This window comes from Tamandua tetradactyla, chromosome 5, assembly GCF_023851605.1.
Source record: "Tamandua tetradactyla isolate mTamTet1 chromosome 5, mTamTet1.pri, whole genome shotgun sequence".
Classification (NCBI taxonomy): domain Eukaryota; kingdom Metazoa; phylum Chordata; class Mammalia; order Pilosa; family Myrmecophagidae; genus Tamandua; species Tamandua tetradactyla.
In genome coordinates, this window is record NC_135331.1 from 125,936,100 (window position 1) to 125,957,121 (window position 21,022).

Here is a 21,022-nt window from a genome sequence, read left to right on the forward strand (position 1 = left end):
CCAAAAATATTAAATTATGTTGATTACAGATTCTGTGTCCTGACATTTCAGCTTACCATTCTTATTCTTTGAAAATGGGTGTTTGTATGTGTATTATCATCTTTTTTGATAAGTCGAGATGGATGTTTAATTTTCATTAGTCAAATATATCATTAAACTGCCTTGTTCCCAGCCATGTACCATAATGGATTTTATCTTTTCCTAGGGTCTTCAAGGAATTCCAGGCATTTCAGGTGCTCCAGGCCCGACTGGACCCCCTGTAAGTATTTCCCAGAACTGCTGCACTAAGGCTCATACCCGCCGGGGTGAGACATGGTGCACTCACCGCCTTCTGTTGCCTTCTGTTGTCACTTACCTCACAGATCATGCAGCCAGGGCCTGGAAAGGGAGCCTCATTTGACATCTCAGATTTTCATTTAGTATTACTGAAAGCTGCTCAGGGTCCCACAGTCTCATCATCACAATTCTACCAGACCAAGAAACAGTCTGCTATTAAGCTAATCTATTTGAAATAGAATTTGGATGTAAAAGAGCATTCTGTCTTTTAGTTATAATACTTTTTGGCATTAACCTTTGCAAAAGCTGTTCTGGTGGTTATACCCTGACATTCTTAAGCATCTTAAGCTGAGAATTCATTTTCTAGAGGGAAAAAAATGTGGCAAGGATTATGAGACTCAATTTATTTTTAGTCTTACTTATTATGAATAAAAACACCTTCTGCTTTAGCAGTACTAAAGGACCACCCCTCAAACATGTCATCACGGCCTCCATGTCTTTTGTTTTCCTTTAGACCTAGACCAAGTCTCTTTTCCTTTCCCACCTGACAAACCCAACCTCTTATTCTTGACAACTAAAGTCTAGGATTGCCAAATAAAATACATGTCGCTCAGTTATATTTGAATTTTAGATAAACAACAAATACTTTTTTTAAGTCTGTTAGTCCCAAATATTGCATTTTTTATTTGCGAGATTTAGCAAACCTACTCAACTTCTCCAACTCTCCCCTTCTTAGAGTTCCTATGCAGAGTCTTTATCACACAAGTAGAGATGTAATCATGCTATGCCTTAACATCTTGTCTCATGGATTTTTCATACTTAAAATTGGATCATTTATGCTTTCACCACAGTTAGACAGAACAAACCTGGTTTTAAATTGTACACTAAAATTAACAGCTAAGAGAAAGGGTCATGAGAGAAACCATGAAAAATACAGCTAACTCTATTCCAGAGAAAAATGGAGCTAAATTTTATTCTCTATTGGTAAAATGCAGATCACATAACTCAATATGCAGATTGTTAATTCTGTCATGTCTTGAAGTATTTAAAATGTTGATCGTTACCAAAATTATAGCTCACTTAGGAAGGCATAATGTTATGTAAATTGCCATTTAAACAGCAAGGCTCAATTCTTAAACGTATCAAAAGAGTCCAATTAAGGTCATTATACGTTGTTGGCCAAGGTGAAAAAGCAACCACAAATACAAATTTTACCCTTCCAAGGGCTTATCAGTGGGATACAGCTGTCATATCAGCCTGAAGAAATATAAGCTTTTAGGACTGATTTAATTAGAATCAAATGCCCTTCAAAATATACAAGTTTTAGCAACCACCTTCTAGTATCATTTTGCCATTTAGTTGTTGTTTCTGTAAAAACTGAGTTTTGTGTTTTACAGGGTTTATTGGGAAGAACTGGACATCCTGGTCCCGCAGGAGTGAAGGGTGACAAGGTACGGAGGGAGAGCCTCATTTGTTATCCAGAGTGCGGCTTGGGTTAGGGCCCCGGGGGAGACCAGTTACAGTGAGATCCATAAAATCAAACAAAACCTGGATATAGGAAAAATATTGGGGAATGGCAATACCTGGAAGAGCTTAGAAGGACATAGGTCCAAAAGGCAGTTGAATACAGGGGATATATCCCTTGGGGACAGGATCAGTGGAATGTTGTTACCATATAACAAGGGTACAAATTGGATCCAGGGACCTGGACAGTCTATTCATGTGGCAAGATGGGATGAATGAAACCGCCTGAAGGGGTGCAAGTGAGATCATTTGTATCAGGGAGTTCCAGCCCCTGGAGTCAAGGCTCCGGACAGTACACTGGCTCTCGGGACCAGGTTTCCAATGACCAAAGGGCTTGGAAAAACGATCTGGAAATTCTGTTCCTAGAGAGTCCTAGAGGAAACTAACTGAAGAACCAGGGCATCTCGCTTCCTAGGGAGTCCAATTATTGACAGACAGGTTGCTGTGGTCAGAAGGGGAACCAGCAGTAGGAGAGTCAGCAGATCAAAGGTGGCTCGTGTTCACTCTCTCTAGGGTCTAAAACGGCCCAACAGAGTGAGTCTAACCAGATAATGAGTGACATAAATCTAGCTACTCAAATTACAGAACTCCACCCCAGTGCAAGTTCCCTGACCAAAATGGAGGTATAGTAGCATCAAGGAGCAAAGAATTCCCAACAAAATGTAAAGGAAACAATGTGCTTATTCCAGAAAGTCTCCGTCCGTGTTTTCTGGTAATATCCCGAGGAGCTTGCCCACACCACCAGCATTTTTTCCCTTTCTCTATGGCAGTGATTCAGTCATCGATTTGCCTTTGAAGTTAATGGGAATTCCACACTGAGATGAGCTTTGGGGCACAAACGAGGATGAAAATGTGACTTTTAATTGTGTCAGGGAAGAAAAGCCTTTTCAACAGGCACACATTTTTCTTTGTTAGTTAGCTCATGAGAGCTATGACATAATTCTCTAAAGCACACTGCCAGCAGTCACCAGAATATGACTTTGTGTTGGAGAATTGGGGAGACAGCCACCATCAAAGCAGTTTGGGAAAAAACATAATATAATTGTTCTTTGTCATATATTCTTAGGCAGATACATTGAAAGAAAAGTTTACAGTTTATTTTATTGATAAACATGCAAACAAAAGATTTGTGATGTTTTCTTTTGTAACTGAAAGGAAGGTGGCTGGAATGAAATCCTTCACAAATTTATGAAGTGGTTTGAAATCCCTCAAATTCTTGAGTGTTCTGAGTGGGAATTTTGTTCTAACTGGATACTTTTTAAGTGAAGCTGTTTTTGTCATTGTCCCTGCTGTCAAGGGACTTAAAAGATTTTATGAGGCCCATTATTTAAAAAGAAAAACACAGTTTTAGAAATAGCTGGCTAAAGGCACCGAAGGGATTACAATAACTCTGCCTCTTATGAAGTGAATAAGCATTTTATGGTTTTAAAAATAAAAATGAAATCAAATTTTTAAGTTTCAACATGAATTCATTTTTCACAACCATCATTTTCAGAATGTAAGCAAAATATCTAAAGCTGTTAAGAATTTCCCTTGACAATGTTGTACCATTGCCGCTTCCGTTCAACAGCACATGTCTGACTTGGTTATTAAATCCAATATTAACTCTGGAAATGAAAGAAGTTTCTCCTCCTGAAGACACAACATGTGTTGTGATTTTCAGCTTGGTTCAAATCACGTGGGTGGTGCCTCTGGTCACCCAATGATGAAGGTGGTTGAGACTGGGCTAAAGCAAAGACTGACCTAGAGAGCCCCAGCCTCAAAGCCTATCTGCAGCAATTCTGGTCTGCACACGCACGTGCACACACACACACATACACACACACTGCCCAAGTGGGGAGAGTTTCCCCCAGCTGCTACTTGAAGCCCAGGGTGATCAAGTGGGTCATCTGGCTGCATCTAAGAATAAGCTTCATCCCAGGGGCACGTACAGCAAGATTCTAGATGGGTGTAGAAAGAGGCATTTCCCTTTTCTGTGCTCTTGAAATGTCCTATTTCCCTATGTGAAGGAGAAAACTAAGCTGAATAAGACTTTGCAAGACCAAAATGAATTGATGGGTCCTATTGATTTCAGAAGATGGCTCTCTGAGCAAGCACAAACCAGTTCATAATCCCAGAGCAGAAAAACTTGACGTTGATCTGTGTTCCCTGTAGGGCAGCGAGGGACCCCCTGGGGAGCCTGGACCACCTGGACCACCTGTGAGTTGTTTCGGGTTTAAAACTTAAAATGTATGTGTTGATTTAAGATGTTCATAACTCAGAGGTCAAACTACATTTAGATGTTCTCAAAGTGAAAAGAATTCTGAGGCTTTTTTTAATATAAACATAAATGATAGCCAAAGTAGCTTTGGGGAGACCTGGTATTTTTCCCCTTAGCTCAACCCCAAAGAGGTTTTGGGCATTCCTACCCATGGACTCAGGAAACCTAGGTGTGTGCCCCGACTCTCCACTGTCTGCCTAGGGGACCCTGGAAAAGCTGTTTAAGCTCAATGAGACGAATGTATCAAAAAGGAGAAGGTCTGAAAAAAGGGATCCCTTCTGTAATACGAATTGGTAGAAAATTTGGTATTATGCTATGTATTCATTCCCATCAGTGACTTCTGAGATGCAAGGAAATTCTATTTATATAGCCCCTAGTGAACAAAGTATACAAGAGCCATCGTATTTTGTTTTGCTTTTTTTTTTTTTTTAAGAGCCATCATGTTTTGATGCTCGTGATTGAAACAGATGCATACCTGATATGGGAGGCGGTGGCGAGCAGAGGTGCCTCTCTCTGTAGCAAGTCTGCCCTCATGTGGGGCCACGCTCAAATCGCAGCAGAGCTGAGGTCCAAGCCAAGTATTTTCCAGCCTTGCCTCACAGTACTTCCGAGAGCCAAACTTACCTGAGGGGCCAAATTTGACTGTGATTTTCTGAAGACAAAAAGGATGCTATTAGGCTGAGGGTAAATGCATATTCTGCACTTATGAGCAAAGAGATTTGCACTCTTGCTTTATTAAACCTGTTCCTCAATTTTTTTACTTGTCTCCCGCCTTGACAAGGAAGCCAGGCAGAAAGCATCAGCTTAATGCTTGAATCCTAAAATGCAGCACTCCCTCGATGGACAGAACAGCCCAAGCTCATGAAAGGGACCTCTGATTTTATATGTTGCTAAAGAAATCTCCCTTTCCCCCCATTCTCCGGAACTATCCATCCTTAAAGATGCAGATTAAATGTCTTCTCTGGAAAACCTGCCCTGGAAATCTCAGACAAAATTATCCCTTACCTTTCCTAGACTTAACCCATTGAAATATAATAGACATTCAATAATTGTCCGATGAATGAGTGGAATAATAGAGGACTAAATGAATGCAGCACTTATTCTTTCATCACTGGTGTTTTAAATATATGTGCAAATCATGTTCACTGAGCACCACTGGCCACCATTATCCCAAAATAGTGAAATGATGGCTTCTTTAAATTTGCAACTAAAAGGCAGATTTGATTTTTAATTCAATGGGAACTTTTAAAAAGAAGGATAAAGGTTCCCAACTAAACTTTTCTATGCATATTTTTCTTGAATGCTAAAATGTTTTGAAGATTCTAGAATTAGTTCACTTTCAGTGTTTGGTAACTCCAAGATTACATTTGACCTGTCAATTTTATTAGAAAGTTCTTGTCCCCCATTTCTCTAAAGAGCATGTTTTGTAGAAACATCCACATAGGGATGTGAGCAATATGATCTCCTCCACTTACATTAATTTTCTAATGGTGTAAAAAACTGGAAAAAATAACGTTTCAGTAGCCAAGTTATCCCTATTCACATTGTCATCAGAACTACCATACTATAGCCTGCAGTTCAGAAGACTGTAAACAGCAGAAAGCGGCAATTCTGAGACTGAATTTTAATGAGCAAATAATATTTTCCTCTGAATGCATTAGTGTCTCATCTTTCAGATCTGAACATTAATCAAACCTCCACTGAAAGTGTCTGTGTGCTCCAGGTGTATCTCACACTCCTTTTCATATTTCGTTCAACATTTGCTTTTGAAAAGCCGAAAATGAACACGTCCTATTATTTTACTCACAGTGTTAAACTCAGTTTCTAAAGTAGAAGAGAAATAATAGCATTTGATTCAGAGATAAAGGTAGAGATGCTCTCTGTTAACTTAAAGAATAACTCTACATTTCATTTCTGTCTGAAGGGTATACCGTTCAACGAAGGAAATGGGATGAGCAGTTTATATAAAATCCAGGTATTTCCTTGGTTCCTTATTTCAAATCCCTCTCCAGTTATGGATTACTATCAATCGTTTCTGCCTTTTGTTCTTCTTGAAGGGAGGCGTGAGTGTTCCCAGTTACCCAGGACCGCCCGGACCTCCTGTGAGTTCAGTTGCTTGTCACCAAACACACTTTAGCTCGACAGTCATTGTGAAAAGGAAACCTCCTAGGTTCACTGAAAAACACTTGACAAGTATGGCTAAAAAGTTTGCAGTGGGAGGAAATGAATGTAACCGGTTACAATAAAATTGAGAAAATGTACACAGCCAAGCGATCATTTTCACAGAGACCCCATCAAATTATGTTTTATCTTATTCTGCAAAACTAAAATTGTAGCAAAAGTAAAACTTGTAAATATTTTTACATGTGTTGAAGCAAATTGGACAGAGTGCTTGGCATTTTGTAATTTCACTTTTCTATGTTTTTCTTACAGGGACTCAAAGGTGATCCTGGCCCAGTGGTATGTTTGCTTCCATGTCTTGTATCATTTAAAAAAAAAATAGGTCTTTGTTGAAGTTTGAGAGAGGGCATCAAGTGAGGGTGGCCTACCTTAGGGGTCCATCAATTCACATGTCCGAGGTGACAGGCTGAGCATCAAGGAAATATCAGCAACATTTTCACTGTGAAGAAGCATCAGTCTGCCCTTCCCAAAGCCTGCTCTTGCCACTGCCCCTGAGGTTCACCTCTTTACATCACTGTGTTTTGAAAATCACCTTGGGATGAAGGAAGGCACCTGTAAAGCTCCTGATAAATGGAATACTTTGTTCTTTTGATGCACTCTTTTGATGATTGATATACTTGTAAGTTGATTATGGAGGAGAAATACTCACTGGAAAGAAATTTTTTAATATGTCTCCCCTCTCCCACCCCCTTCAAAAAAAAAAGAAAACAAGATGAAAGGGACTGCCATTGACTTTGGCTGTCTTAGGCAATTACTCTGAGATGTGGTATGCTGTCATAAACCCGCTCATTAGAAATAACGCATCAGGAAGCTAACACTCCACATGTAAGGAGATTGTGTCCTCCAGCCACCCAAAGGATGATAATTGTTCTCAGCATCCTTCTCAGCCATGGAGTGTCACTGTAAAACTTCTGCCAAATTCAATTAGATTCTCTTTATTTCTTGGCATTTTTTCCTGGCATGTTTTTCTCAAGCATATGTTCCAACTTCATATTTCATTTGTGTATCCTTTTACCCTTTGTGTATATGTTTGAAATTCAGGCACATTTGAAACCCACATAAATTTTCAGTGAAAAGCCAACCTATAAAAAGTAATCTCAGGTGGGCCTCGGTGGCTCAGTGGCAGGGTTCTTGTATGCTATGCTAGAGACCTGGGTTCGATTCCCGGTGCCTGCCCATGTGGGAAAAAAAGGAAAAAAAAAAAAAAGTAATATCTTTACAACTAAATGTATTTTAAAAGAAGATGCATTAGAGAACTTAATTTTTGTTGTTGGGCAATCTGTATTATTAAAACCAATTTTTTCCCCAAAAAAACATTCTTTCAACCAGCTAGTACCCTATTCCAAATCCCAAATATGTATTTTAGAATTTTGTTTTCCTATTCATGTTGACCTTTCTTTACCTGTACCTTTTTTTTCATGCTTTCAACAGCTATATGCTTCATTCTAAATTTTAATTCTCTTTAATCTTGTCAATTATGAAAATTTCCTACTGGTCTTTTCCTCTCAGACTTTCAACTCACACACACACACACACACAAAAAGCCCTTTTGAATCATTTAGCTGTACCTAGACTTCTCACTAACTTTTCTGGGACATTCTTTCTATCTCTGGCATATCTCCTGTCTCTCAATGTCCCATAAACTTGAGCTGTAACTTTTAGAATCATTGAGGTTGCTGCTTCTTGTGTATCCTCTTAAGCATCCACAATGTATGTACAGTTGCAAGGAATATTTAAGGATGGTAAACTACTTTGAGAACTCCATCTTCAACTACTCTTATCGAGTTTGATCTTTCCTTGGCAATCTACCAGCCTCAGATATTTTATAAATTGGCACACTTTTTTAGAGTCCCAGTCTTTCATTCTAGTCCTTATTGAAATTGGAGTTATCACTGACTAGAGAGATTCATTCTGATTAGATTCTTAATCAGAATAGAAACAATTATTTGGAAAATAAACTCATAGCTCTCTGGAGAATTATGAGATTTCATCCTTCAACTATTTTCAGATACCAAATGCAAGAACACAGATGCTTGAAAGTAGCACATACCATTTATTTACTAAATTATAAATCAATGTTTGGGGGTATTTCGGGGGGGGCAGCTCAAAAAGCATTTTTCTGTTTGGAACCAATGCTTAAAAACCTTTCAGTCACTACCCTTGCATTCCCTATGTTCACATTTAACAGGGAGAACCTGGTCCAATGGGGTTGCCAGGACTAGAAGGGTTTCCAGGTATAAAGGTAAGCTCGTGGGTTAGAAATACTATGGTCATTCATTCAACATTCAAAAATTGTTTACTGAGCATCTACTATGGTGCCAGTCCTGTTTTAGGTTTGGAGATATATGAGTGAACAAAACAAAGATCTCTGTCCTCATAGAACTTATATTCTAGCAAAGAGATATTGAAACTAAAGGAATAAACATTATAAATAACAAAATAATATTTTTGGCAAATGCTGTGCAAAGAAAGAAAAAGTAGAATAGGGTAAGGGGCTCAGGAGTGCTGGGGGTGATATCTTCAAATGGAGTGGTCTAAAAAGACAAGCAAAGGCCTTAAGGAAGTGAGGGGAGGGGTGGTTAGCCTAGCTTCCTTGAATCTGAAGGAAAAATAATCCAGGAATAAAGGAAGCAGCAAATGTAAAGGTCCTGAGACAGAAACATTCTTGCTGTGTCCATGGACACCAAGGGAGTGAATGAAGGGAGGATAGTAGAAGCTGAGATAAGAGAGGCATGAGTAGGAGTGGCCTGATCACGTAATGGAATGCTACTCAAGAGTGGTAATTGGAGGTCCAATGCCACTTGGTGAGCTCTTTGTTATGGTTCCGTGACAGTTAAGTACAGAAATTGAAAGCAAGCATTTAAAACTAGTCTAACAATTTGATTTTGCCATGATTTCCAAATATGCGGCCAAGACACCAGTAGGATCATCTTGATCCATATTGGTTCATAAAATAAGTAAACTGCTCCTGCACTACAGGTAGCATTATTAATAATGAGGCTTACTGGCCATTGCAAGGACTTTATCTTTCACTCAATGTAAAATGGGGAGTCATTGGTGGTTTCTGAGCAGAAAAGTGACAGGGCCTGCAGTCGGGGTAAGAGTAGAAGCAGGAAAGCCTGTTCAAAGGTGATTCTAGTAATCCAGGTAGGAATTGATGTTGTCTTAGATAAGAGTGAAAACAGTGGAGTTATTGAGAAGTAGTTGGATTCTGTATCTATTTTAAGGTAGAGCTAACAGGATTTTCTGATTAATTGGATGTGGGTCTGAGAGAAAAAAAGAATCAAGGATGATTAAAAGATTTCTGACCTGAGCCAATGGAATGATGGAATGGTCATCAACTGAAATGTGGAAGGCTTTGGGTAGAGCAGATTTGGAGGAGGTGAGGATGATGATAAGTCTAAATTTGGGTATGTAGCCAAATTTGGAGATGTCTATTAGACATTAAAGTAGGGTTATTGAGTAGACAGTAAGATGTGAAAGTAGAGGATTCAGGGAAGAAGTCTCAGTAGAGATATGAATTTGTTTGTCTTAAGCATACAGATAGCATCTTAAAGCCATGAGACTGAATAAGATCACCAAGGGAATGAGATTCTGACAAAAGAGAAAATAACCAAGAACTGAGCCCTCAGGCTCTCCAGTATTAAGAGATCAGAAAAAAAGAGGAGAAGTGAGAAGAAACCGGGAAAAAATGACCAGGGAGGTAAGGAGTAAAACTTGATGACCTGGAAGCCAAGTGAAGATAATATGCCAAGGAGACGGAAGTGGTCACCTGTCTTAAGTGTTGCCAGTAGGGCTGAGGGGACTGAGATAGACCATTTGATTTAGAATATAGAGGTCATGAATGGTAAATTCAACCATAGAAGTTATTCTTTCTCCATATTGGTAGGGGCAAATGCTGTACTTGAGTGGGGTTGGTTTATTTCCCAGGCTGTTCAAAGCAATACCATGAAATAGTTTGGCGTAAGCTATGGAAATTTATTCACTTACAGTTAGAGTCTGGGAAAATGTCCAAATCTAGGCATCATAAAGGCAATACTTTCTTCCCAAAGACCAGCTGCCAGAGATCCTTGGCCCCTTTGCCACATGGCAAGGCACGTGGTGGCATCTGCTGGTATCCTCCTTCTCTTCTGGGTTTCATTGATTTCAGGTTCTTGCCTCCATGGCGTTCTCTCTCTCTCTCTCTCTCTCTCCTTTCATTCTATTAATAAAAGACTCCAGTAAAGAGGATTTAGACCCATCCTGATTGAGGTCAGTTATGCCCTAACTGAAGTAACCTCATCAGAGGCCCTACGTACAAGGGGTCCACACCAGTAGGAATGGATTAGATTTAATAACATGTTTTCTGGGGTACATACAGCTTCAAACCACCAAAGAGAATAAGGAAAATAATAAGAAACCACAAATATAGTATAAACAACTCTCTAGGAGTTTTGCTGCAACAGAGAGCAAAGAAGTGTGGAGAACAAAGTTCCTGTGGAGAAACCGGGATCAAGGTTTTATAAGATGGTTATTTTTACAATTATAGAAACATCAGCATGCTTGTTTGCTAAAAGAATATTCCAGTAGAAAGGGGGGAAGTTACAATTTAGGAAAGACAGGGAATTGCTGGAGCAGCATCCTTAAGAAAATAAGAGGGGAGAGGACCTAGTGCATAAATGGAGGGTTTAGCTTCAGAGAGGAATATGGATAGTTCACCTATGGTAACGAGGAAAAGGAGAATATGGGGATGCAGACACTGATATGTGGGAAAATATGTTGGTGGGAGTCTATGCAGTTCTTTTCTGATCACCTAAATGATATGAGAGATGGAGGAAGCAAGGTCAATCATCTGAAAATGAGGTAGGGAGAAGAGGCTGGGGATTTAGGGAGAAGGTCCCCATGAGAGAGGAAGAGTTCATGGACCACAAAGTGTGATGGCAGACAATCTTAGGGATCACCTTGAGGTTCATGTTCATGAACTAAAGTAAGATGAGTCAGAGATTATGTGTGCTTCTCCAGCCATGCACAGACCCTCAGGTATAGAATAGGAGGAAAATTGGATCTAACCAAAGTTCTGGTTTTAGCAAATGAATACTAGAAGTAAGAATGTGGCGAGAGAGCCAGCAATATACATATGGGAGTGATTGTAACACTTTATCATGGGATTTAAACTAGGTAAGGAAAGAAGATAGGACTTCAAGGGAATGAAGAATAAAGAAAAAGTGGTAGCATGAATGGATTAGCAGTCCTGGTGACATCAAAAATGTTGGGAGTTCAAGGTCCTCAGGGAGGAGCTAGAAGGAGGAGAGATGGTGGTCAGTCTGAGATGCATGAAACTGAGATTATGGAGGGGATGCAGTTATTATTACTGACAAGGATTCAGGTCTAGCTAAGGGAGTGTAAGGCAAGATCATTAGAGGAGAGTAGTTTAAAGAACTGAGAGACCTGAGTGTTGGAAGGACCACCTGTCAGAGAAAAATCCTTTTAATATTAATCTCTATCAGATTTGCAAATACTTCCATTGAATAAAAAGTTCCAGTATATTCATTTGCAAGGGGGGGGTGGGAAATTCCATAATATAAAAGAAACCTTAAACTGATAAGAATTAAGTTTGTGCCATTTGCCGATTTTTCTATTGATTCTTTATCATTTTTACTGTAGCTATGCTTTGTACATTAAATATATTGCTTCTCTCTTACATGTTGGTGATTTTGCCTAGTTATTCTTTGCCTTTCAATTTTCTGTTAAATATTATTCTATGTATGACTATTTTTAACTTTTATATGATTAAATCTAAAACTATTTTCCTACATGATCTATTTTGTTTTTATTCAGGGAATGATTGGTTCTCATTCTCAATCAAGATTGGTTAAACAATCACCTAAATTTTCTTCTAACACTTTCATAGTTCATATTATTTTATTTTTTACATAAATATTTATAAAATTTATATGGGGTATAATATAAAGAGAGGACTCAAACTCCTCCCCCCCAAAAATATTCAGTTATTAATACTCTATATTGGATAATGCACCCCTTTCTTTATCACAATCCCACTGTAAATGCTGGTCTACTTCTGACATTTTGTTATATTGCCTTGATATATTGCTTAATCTTATGCCAATACTCCATTATTTCAGTTATTATAGCTTTAGTCTGTATTTAAATATTTGGTATGACTCATCTCTTTATTATTATTCTTTAAAATTGTTCGTCTTTTATCCTCTCATTCATTTATTATTGTGAGTTAACTCTAATATCATTTGATCAAGGTGGAATTTTATAAGAATTGCATTAAATTTATAAATTAGCTTAGGCAGCAATGACATCTTTACAACAGTGTCTTCCAGAAACAAATCACATCTCTCCCCTTAATCAGACTTCTTCTATGTCCCTAAGTGAGTTATGAAATTTTTTAAATCTGGATTCCGCTCAACAAAACTTGCCATTCTATAATCCTGCATATAATCGTTAGTATTTTTGGCATTGTTCATTTTATCTAAAAATCAAAGAGTTGAAAAAAGAAACGAGTCACTGTGCTGGTCAGAGAAATTCAAGGGATCTCCCAATTGGCCAAATGAGGATAGTTACAAAATCCTTATCCCTAGATCATTTCCTTCTAATACTATATCCCATGAGACACGTGTAAGAAAAGCTTTCTAGAAGGCACTTGTCATGATTAATCTTTAGGCAATAGTAATGACCCTTTTAATATATGTCATAAAATACTGACTAATTTTAACTCTACAGACATATTGAAATAAGTCACAGAAATGACAGCGTGAATGCCTGTTTTCATTAAGACTGGCTTTATCATAAAAGGAAAGCTTTAACAGGTTTAGTTAGCCCCTTATTCGGTTACTTTCCCACCCACCATCTAGTTTCAGAGCAATTCATATGGATAAAGCCTAGCAGATCCAAAGAAAAGATTTACCAAATCTAAATTATTATTTGAGCATCAATTTTATAGGTAACGATTTATAGATACCATTAAAAGTAGCAAATATTTTTTTTTAATCCCAACAGGGAGATCGAGGTCCGGCAGGGCCCCAGGGGATAGCCGGGGTGTCGGTGAGTCCAGACTCTCTCCCGATGGCTTCATGGTTGGACAGTTTGAGCCCCAGGGTCAACTTGCGGCTGGGGTTCAGGAAGGGCTGTGGGGCACCCATCCCTCCAAGAGTACGCGGTCACTCCCATGGCTTCAGGGACCTAAAATCTCCAGTTTAGAAAGTAGAGCCAACCATCCCTCTCCACCTCAAGAACACTCCTTTCTTTATTTTTCACCTCTTTCTTACCTTTTGTCTTTGGTTTTTTCCTTCTCAATTCACTCTCGCTTGGGGGTAGAAGAGCCTAGTTACCTGTGACTATATGTTACTATACAAACACATCGTTGAAAAATTTGTTTTGCTTCTCTGTTCTTGTCATCTGTTGAGGTTTCTTGATCCTCAAAAGGCAAAGTTGTCCTCTTTGGGCAGGTACTTCCAGCTCCTTGTACAAAGCTGTAACCAGTCTGGGTTTTTCCCTTCGCTCGGCGTTATTAGCAGAGCTTTATTGCTGCTAATGCTTCCTGGTAAACCAGCCCTTCAATCCTCTTGATCATTTTTGTTGCTCTCCAGTGTCAAATGTTTTATATTCATCAAGGTCTTTCCAAATGAATCATAAGTGCTCCAAGAAAGGTTGAAATCATTTCCCTGAGCCCTGAGGATCCTTATGATCTTCATTCATGATACTGTAATTAAAATTTTGTGGTCAGGCTTTATGAGTAAGAGGCCATTTCATCTCAGGCGAGGCACCCCTGCAGGTGGGCACAGGAATGCCAGTGGAAAGCATGTCCCTGGATCAAAGGAACATGAGAGCGATAAGAAAGAGTCCACCATGCCCCCCACCTCCACGCAGCGCCACCCGCACGACCCAACATGTCTCCCACCCCTTACAGGGCCAGAAGCTGTGCTACTTCAATCCATTTAATTGCTAGATCTAATAAAAAACTTAAAAATTATTCATAATCTTGTATCTTTTATAGAGGTTATCTCCTTACCTAGCGGTTCTACATTGAGTTAAATTTGGGTTGACTCTAAAATGAAAATGTTTTCTTAAGCAGGCATTTCAAAATTTTATATGCAAGTCAGTATTCCTGAAAGTAAACCCCACACTTCAGCCCATCCCCCTGCCCCACCCCCACCACCGTGGCTAACTGTTTCTGGAATTGCCCTCAGAGTCCACCTCCAACCTGGCCCCCTTGCAGTCACACCCTGTTTTTGTCTCCATGTGGTTCAGTGAAGCGTAATTCCCCCACTGTATTCACCCAGGAGTAACTACAAAATACTTTTGGCTAGCGCCCTCAACTAAGGACCTTCAAAGAAAAAGCACTGGGTACCATTTAACGTATTTCAAAGATGTGCTACGGGGTCAATAGGCAATCCAAATGAGGAATTCCAAAGATCCATTTCACAGAGGCAGCATGATTGGAACATGGGGCTAGCCCGCCACTTATCTGGATGTCTAAGACCTGATTACTTTAAAAAGCAGTTTTAATCTCTCATAATTAAAACTATTAACTGATGATTACAGAAACAGGGAAAGGATAAAAATATGCACACTGCAATTGTGCAACTGTGTAACAAATAATGCACCTTTACTATTTTAAAACGGGCTCTTACTATGGTTCAAAACATAAAATAGCTTAAAGGTGGGTGAAGCAGGAACGGGGCTTGCCCACTCAAGACACGTGGCCACTGTGCCAAATGCAAGGGGATGCAATCCTCTCTTCCTAGAACAGACCAGTCGATCCCTTTCCATTATATTCAGACCTAACCGGGGATTTCTCCAGGGCTTCTTTCTCCTGGTTTCTCCCAGGATGGCATTTGGGCACAGGAGACAGCATCCATAAGTGCTGGCGGTAGAGTGGGGCCTCTGGCCAGCGTGTTCTCCCCCAGGTCCTGTGAGTCTTTGGGCCTGCCACTGCCTGCTGTCAGCATCCCTTGACCTGAGGACGAGCCTTCATCTCAGGTCACAAGGCCCTAGCGCGCTGCCCACATGCACACACATCCCTGTGTCCCATGCCAAGGCCCTTGTGGACACTGGCCCCCTCGTAGCTAATGTACCCCCCAACTCAGGCTCACAGGAACTTCAGGGACTTCTGCTCTCACCCACACTCGCTGGAGGATGCCAGGAATGTGCTCTCAAGCCTTGAGTCTCCCTAGCCTGCCTGCTTAGCCGTATCTGTACCTGTGAGGGGGTCTTCTCCCAGAATTCTAAACAATAAGTGGGGATAAAATCTCTCCCTTTTCGTATTCCCCCTCAACTTGTTGGGGCTCCTATGGTCTCAGCCCTACTCTTCCATTCATGCATGCTCCATCCTTTCTAACCATGTAAGTTCCTGGATAGGCAGCAGTTCCTTCTCAGAGACCCAGGCAGCATCTTAAGCCTGAACTGGACACACTGGCACTTCCCTCCCCCTTAGTTCCTTCTGGATCTCCATCCCCTGTTGTCGCACCCTGTGGTCCCTGCTCCAGGGTCTCTCTAGGGTCCGCCTTCCAGGCAATGGTATATTGGAATAAATCTTTCTCCCTGTCCACAAAACATGGCTTTTCAAACCCACTTGTTTTCTGACTATCTTCCTATGACCTTAAAAAGCCCTCTTGTGAAATTCAAAGCCTTGAAAAGACTTCTTTGTCCTTCTGTGCCCTCCAACCCCTTAAATTAAAGAAAAGCTACCAAGCAAAGAAGCGCAAATAGGGATTTCTGGTAAGAAGCATATGTTGGTTTAATATTTTCCAAAATACGACCCTCTCCTCCCATCCCCACCACGCACAGATGTACAGTCACAGAATCGCACTTGGGTTCCCAATCTTAGCGCCCACACAGCCGAGTCCATGTTCGCCCGAACTCTGCCCCACTCTGAACACCATCGCTGCGTGTGCAGGAGGGAAGGGAGGCATCTGGCCACATTAAGTACTTTGGCTGCTGACATTTCTCTGTGATTTGCTTCCCCAGGGAAAGCCTGGTGCTCCAGGGCCTCCAGGAGTTCCAGGGGAACCAGTGAGTTGCCAGTTGCATTTTAAACAATTTTATTTTTGCTTTATTTGCATGCTGTTTCAAAGCATTTCTTGGCAATTCACTTGTGTCTGTGGACATGTTTATAGGGTGAAAGAGGTCCTGTTGGAGATATAGGTTTCCCTGGACCGGAAGGACCTGCAGGAAAGCCAGTAAGTAATTTTTAGCTTTTTAAAACTTGTCAATTTAAGAAATACTCTTAGCATTGCCTCTTCTCCTTTGACCTCAGAATATCTAAGATTAAATAAGTAGTTTCCAACAAAATGAGAGCGAGCTCCACACAAGGATGTTTTGATGTGGAGGTGACTCTCACTGAGCACCCTCGCTCTGTATTTTATATCCTAAACAATGGTGGAAAAGGTGAGATTTTTATTTAAATGCCAGAAAATTAGGCTCGTTATTTCTTAAATCTAGTGTGTCCAGAAGAGTTAAAAAATAAATTGACCTGTAACATCTTAAAATATAAGAAACTGAAGGCTCGCAGATTGAACACCTGCATGTTAAGCCCAAGACTAAAGTAAAGCTATTTTCTCAGATTCCCTCCTCTTTCTATGCACCTTGTTCTTCCAGTTTCATATAACACTGCTGCGGAGTAGATGACCATCCCCCTGTGTCCTACAGAAGCTCCTGGTTACTGATACATTGTACCCATGTGGCACTGTAACACTCCTGCCTCCTACTTCAGTTCATCATATGCTCTGCTCATCTAGTCCCTGCTATTTGTCACGGATGTGCTGGGCCCTAGGGGTAGGAGAGGGGGGACAGGAAGATTAACCCATAGGTCCCTTTGCTTGTTCATTTGCTGTGATGTGTATGGGAAGAGAGGGTTGTTAGGAGAAGTTGTTCATAGCTGGTGAACAGGAAGCACAGAGCTCATGAAGCTGATTTGGTAGTTCTCTGAAACCTTCAGGGTCGGTGGGTTTTCTGGCCCCCATCTGCCCAGAAAAAGGCAAGAAGAAAAAGTGGAAAGCATATGGAGTTTAGAGTCAGGATGATCCAGGCTTGAATTCTGACTCAAAGGGTTTTTGTGAGGCCTAAGTGGCATGACATATGAAAAGCGAACTGCTTAGTAAATATTAGTTTCATTCCCTTCTCACCTCCCCTTATCAATTCCCCAGCCCCAGCAAGCTATCTGTAAATGCTTGCTTTGGCATCCCCAGAGGATTATGCATAAAGCAATTTTTCGCTTGAGTATTTCTTGAGCACTTACCACCTGCCTGAGTGCTAACAAGTCATGGAGTTTGCATTCTACAATACAACAAACAAATAAATACACACATGCACACAAGTCCAGGCAGAAAAAGACCTGAGCAGGGTAAAGGGCCAAAGTACCATATAAACAGGATGGTGAAAGAAGGCCTGCCATTTCAGCAGAAACACACATGAAGTGAGAGATCAAGCTGCAGGGAAGGTCAGGGGAACATTGTTCCAGGAAAATGAAATGGCTACGAAAGGAATGAACCTGGTGAACTCAAGGAACAGAAAAAGGCATGGCGTCAAGAATAATGTAAGCAAAAGAAGAGGTAGGAAGCTACTAAGCCAAGAGGGGATTCTAAGCCATGGAGTGGAGTTTGGATTTCATTTGGAGAATGATGGAAACCCAATGAAGCATTTGCAGTAGGGGAGGGAAATGAATGACTTCATTTTTAAAAAGCACTGACTGTTGGGTAGAAAGTAGGCTGTAGGGAGCAGGTGGAAATAGAGAGAACGGTGAAGAAGTATTATCATGATCCCCATGAGAAATAATACTTGTGAGAGCAGGGAGAGAGTGAGGAGTAAGAGATTTAGGATGAACGCTGAAGGGAGAGCCAGCAGGACGTGCTGGTGGCCTGGATGCTGAGTGTGAGGGAAAGAGAAAAATCAAAGCTGTGGTTTGGGGCCTGAGTGACTGGATGAGAATATGGCAACTTAGTGAGATGAGAGACTAGAGATGAGAGGGCTTGGGAGGGAAAATCAAGAATTCTGTGTTTTGGACCTGTTAAGTTGATGCATCTAGTAGACATACAAGTAGAAATATCAGGTGGCAGTGGATACATGAGTCTAGACTTCAGAGAGAGGTCTTAGCAGAAGAGACTGTTTTGAGTATTGAAACCTGAGCATGGATGAAATGGAATCAGGGAAAGAGAAGAGAGCACTTCAACAGTTAGGAAGAGAATCCAGCAATACAGCCCATGAGAGAGGAGTAAAACTGGGAGAATGGGGTTTCCTGGAAGTCAAGTGAGGAAAGCGTGTGAAGAGAAGGGAGTAAAGTGCACGAGTAGTTCAGTGGTGGAATTCTCACCTGCCATGTGGGAGACCTGGGTCTGAGCCCCACTTATGCACTGCCCCCCCCACCCACAAACACACACAAAGTGTGATCAAATCCCCTATGATGTACATATCATGTATCTGCCTCTATGTGTGTATATGCAGATATAGAAATACATTTATGTTGGGAGACACATTTTTAAGAAGAGAGAAAGTAGTAATTAGCATACAGATAACAAGGGCTCGTAATTCTCCATTGGTTTTAAAAATATGGAGGTCATTGGTGGGAGAGATGATAGCAAGTTAGTATCCTGTTAAGAATGACCCAGCTAGGAAGAGGAAATTTGAAGATTGAGGAGAATTTTGAGTGCTGGGGCAGGGTGAGGTGGAGTGGGGGACAAGGATGGGGGAGACGAGGGACTGATATTCCATTCACAAGTGGGAAATGGTCTTAAGAGGATCACTTCAGCGTTTTGAACAGGAAGGAGGGAGGCAGAAGTCAGCACAGATACATGTGGGTGGATCTGGTAGGAAAGGTGAGATGGTCCCCTCCTGTGTTTCTGTTCTCGGTGAAAGAAGAGTCAGATGGTCAGTTGAATGTGAGGGGTGGGGAGGTGATGCTAGAGACTTGAAGAGACAGGAAAATGTGAGCAAGAGTACATTTGGAGGGAGTAAAAGAGAATCACCCGGAGAAACACAGAAGGACAGCCTGATGGACAACGCTGAGGGGGTGGCTGCAATCAACTGTCATACAATTTGATTGGAACAAGTGAAGAAGGATGCATATTTTTCTTCCGCCACAGTCAGCTGCTCAGATGTAGGCATTGGTTAGGCAGAAAATTGGTTTTATCCAGGATTGGGGTTCAGCCATAAAACTGGGTTGAAGAGAGAGAGAAACAAATGCATGCGAGTTGTAAAAATGTCTGAAAGCTGGACAACTGTACAGATAGAAATATACAAAAGAGAGCATGCATTATAGTCCTCAATGAATTACAAGAGACAAAAAAAAATTCACGGGGTTATTCCTTTTCTTATGTCGCTGCCAGAGCATGAATTACATTTTTACCCTGGATTTATCTTCTTTAATTCAAGCAACAAAGTTGCTTCTTTCACTTCCTCTCCTTAATCTGTTTTATCTTGTGTTCCTGGATGTAATAAATTCTCTGGTCTGTACACTTCAGGTAATATGTTCTTAGTTAAAGTACCATAGATAATTCCCAGGATGTTTCAGAGAGGTTGGGGATTTTGGCTGGATTATCAATTGTGACTGATTTTAGTATAATTTACAGCCATGGAAATGTACGATGGTCTGCAATTCCACCCACATAGAATCCATTCCAGAACAATAAAAGTCTCCCAGGCTTTTCAGAGGAGCATGTCCATGCAACTGCTTGCTTGCTAAGAAATCATTTTTCTCACCTTGATCTCTCTCTTCAAATCAAATCAAAAAAACACATGTGCTATTAGATTCTAGGTATTTGATCTGACTCCAAGTGCTTTTCCTTCTCACATCTCCCAGCGGTAGTTCTCCCACAATTATACGTTTCCGAGCAGGGCTAGGCTTTATTACCTCCTCCAGAACTGCCTTGTAAACTTCATGAAACTTCTAGTTTTGTAATAAGAAACCACTATTTAATACACCAAAAAAACGTGATTACAGATATTTTTACTTTCCTGCCATATTTTCCAACTGAAAAAATAACAAATCATTTTCTGGCTGACAGTTTATTTCATGGTAGGATGATGTTCTGTCCATGTAATGAAATTTCCTCATCATCAACTGAGACTGTTTTCTGTGCCAAAAAACTTGTGAGAAGGTAACAGTGAAGGCCATGCACCAGCTCCCCCGTGCCGTGGGGTAGGTAGGAGAATAAGCAGATAACCTTCATTGGCTCTTTACTGTGGGCTGTGCATTTTACCTGTTATTTCCCTGAATCCTTAGCTTGAGGCCATTATTACCATCCTCAGTTTATAAGTAAAGAAGTTGATGCTAGCAAGGTGAAATAAATGGAACTCATAAGTGACAAAGTAGAATCAGGGCTGATTCTACAATTTTGTTTTCTGTTTCACCACACTGCTTCACCAAGATCTCAGTAGAAATATGATTAAAAGGTGGTCCCTGAAATTTTCCTTTTTTTGTTGTTGTGTTTATGTCTGCTAATGCAGATTTGGAAATACTAATCATTTTTCATCTTTATAGGGAATAAATGGAAAAGATGGCTTACCAGGTGCTCAGGTATGGATAATCCCATTTATAATAAAAGTTCTCATGCATAAATGCATCCAACATTTAGATCAATTGTTTGAGGAAGAATCTTAGCAAGCTGTGATTTTTCATCTTGGTGTCTATTTTTCAGGGCATCATGGGTAAGCCTGGAGATAGAGGCCCCAAAGGAGAACGTGTATGTATATTACTATTGTGATCATTACTTAAGTCTGTCTGTTACAATTGTCCCATCATTTGGGTTACACAGTCAGGTATGTAGAATCCTCTGA

General features: G+C 40.5%; 1 protein-coding gene across 1 annotated transcript in view; it reads left to right on the forward strand.

The window, feature by feature from the left end:
• The window catches only part of COL19A1 (collagen type XIX alpha 1 chain), a 365,439-nt gene that overhangs the window by 319,862 nt on the left and 24,555 nt on the right, over positions 1-21,022 (forward strand). The window contains exons 36-47 of the mRNA XM_077162192.1: positions 206-259; positions 1,674-1,727; positions 3,955-3,999; positions 5,985-6,035; positions 6,118-6,162; positions 6,494-6,520; positions 8,430-8,483; positions 13,250-13,294; positions 16,220-16,264; positions 16,369-16,431; positions 20,727-20,762; positions 20,884-20,928. Coding sequence (XP_077018307.1) covers positions 206-259; positions 1,674-1,727; positions 3,955-3,999; positions 5,985-6,035; positions 6,118-6,162; positions 6,494-6,520; positions 8,430-8,483; positions 13,250-13,294; positions 16,220-16,264; positions 16,369-16,431; positions 20,727-20,762; positions 20,884-20,928 — 564 coding nt within the window. The remainder of the gene's footprint in view (positions 1-205; positions 260-1,673; positions 1,728-3,954; positions 4,000-5,984; positions 6,036-6,117; positions 6,163-6,493; positions 6,521-8,429; positions 8,484-13,249; positions 13,295-16,219; positions 16,265-16,368; positions 16,432-20,726; positions 20,763-20,883; positions 20,929-21,022) is intronic.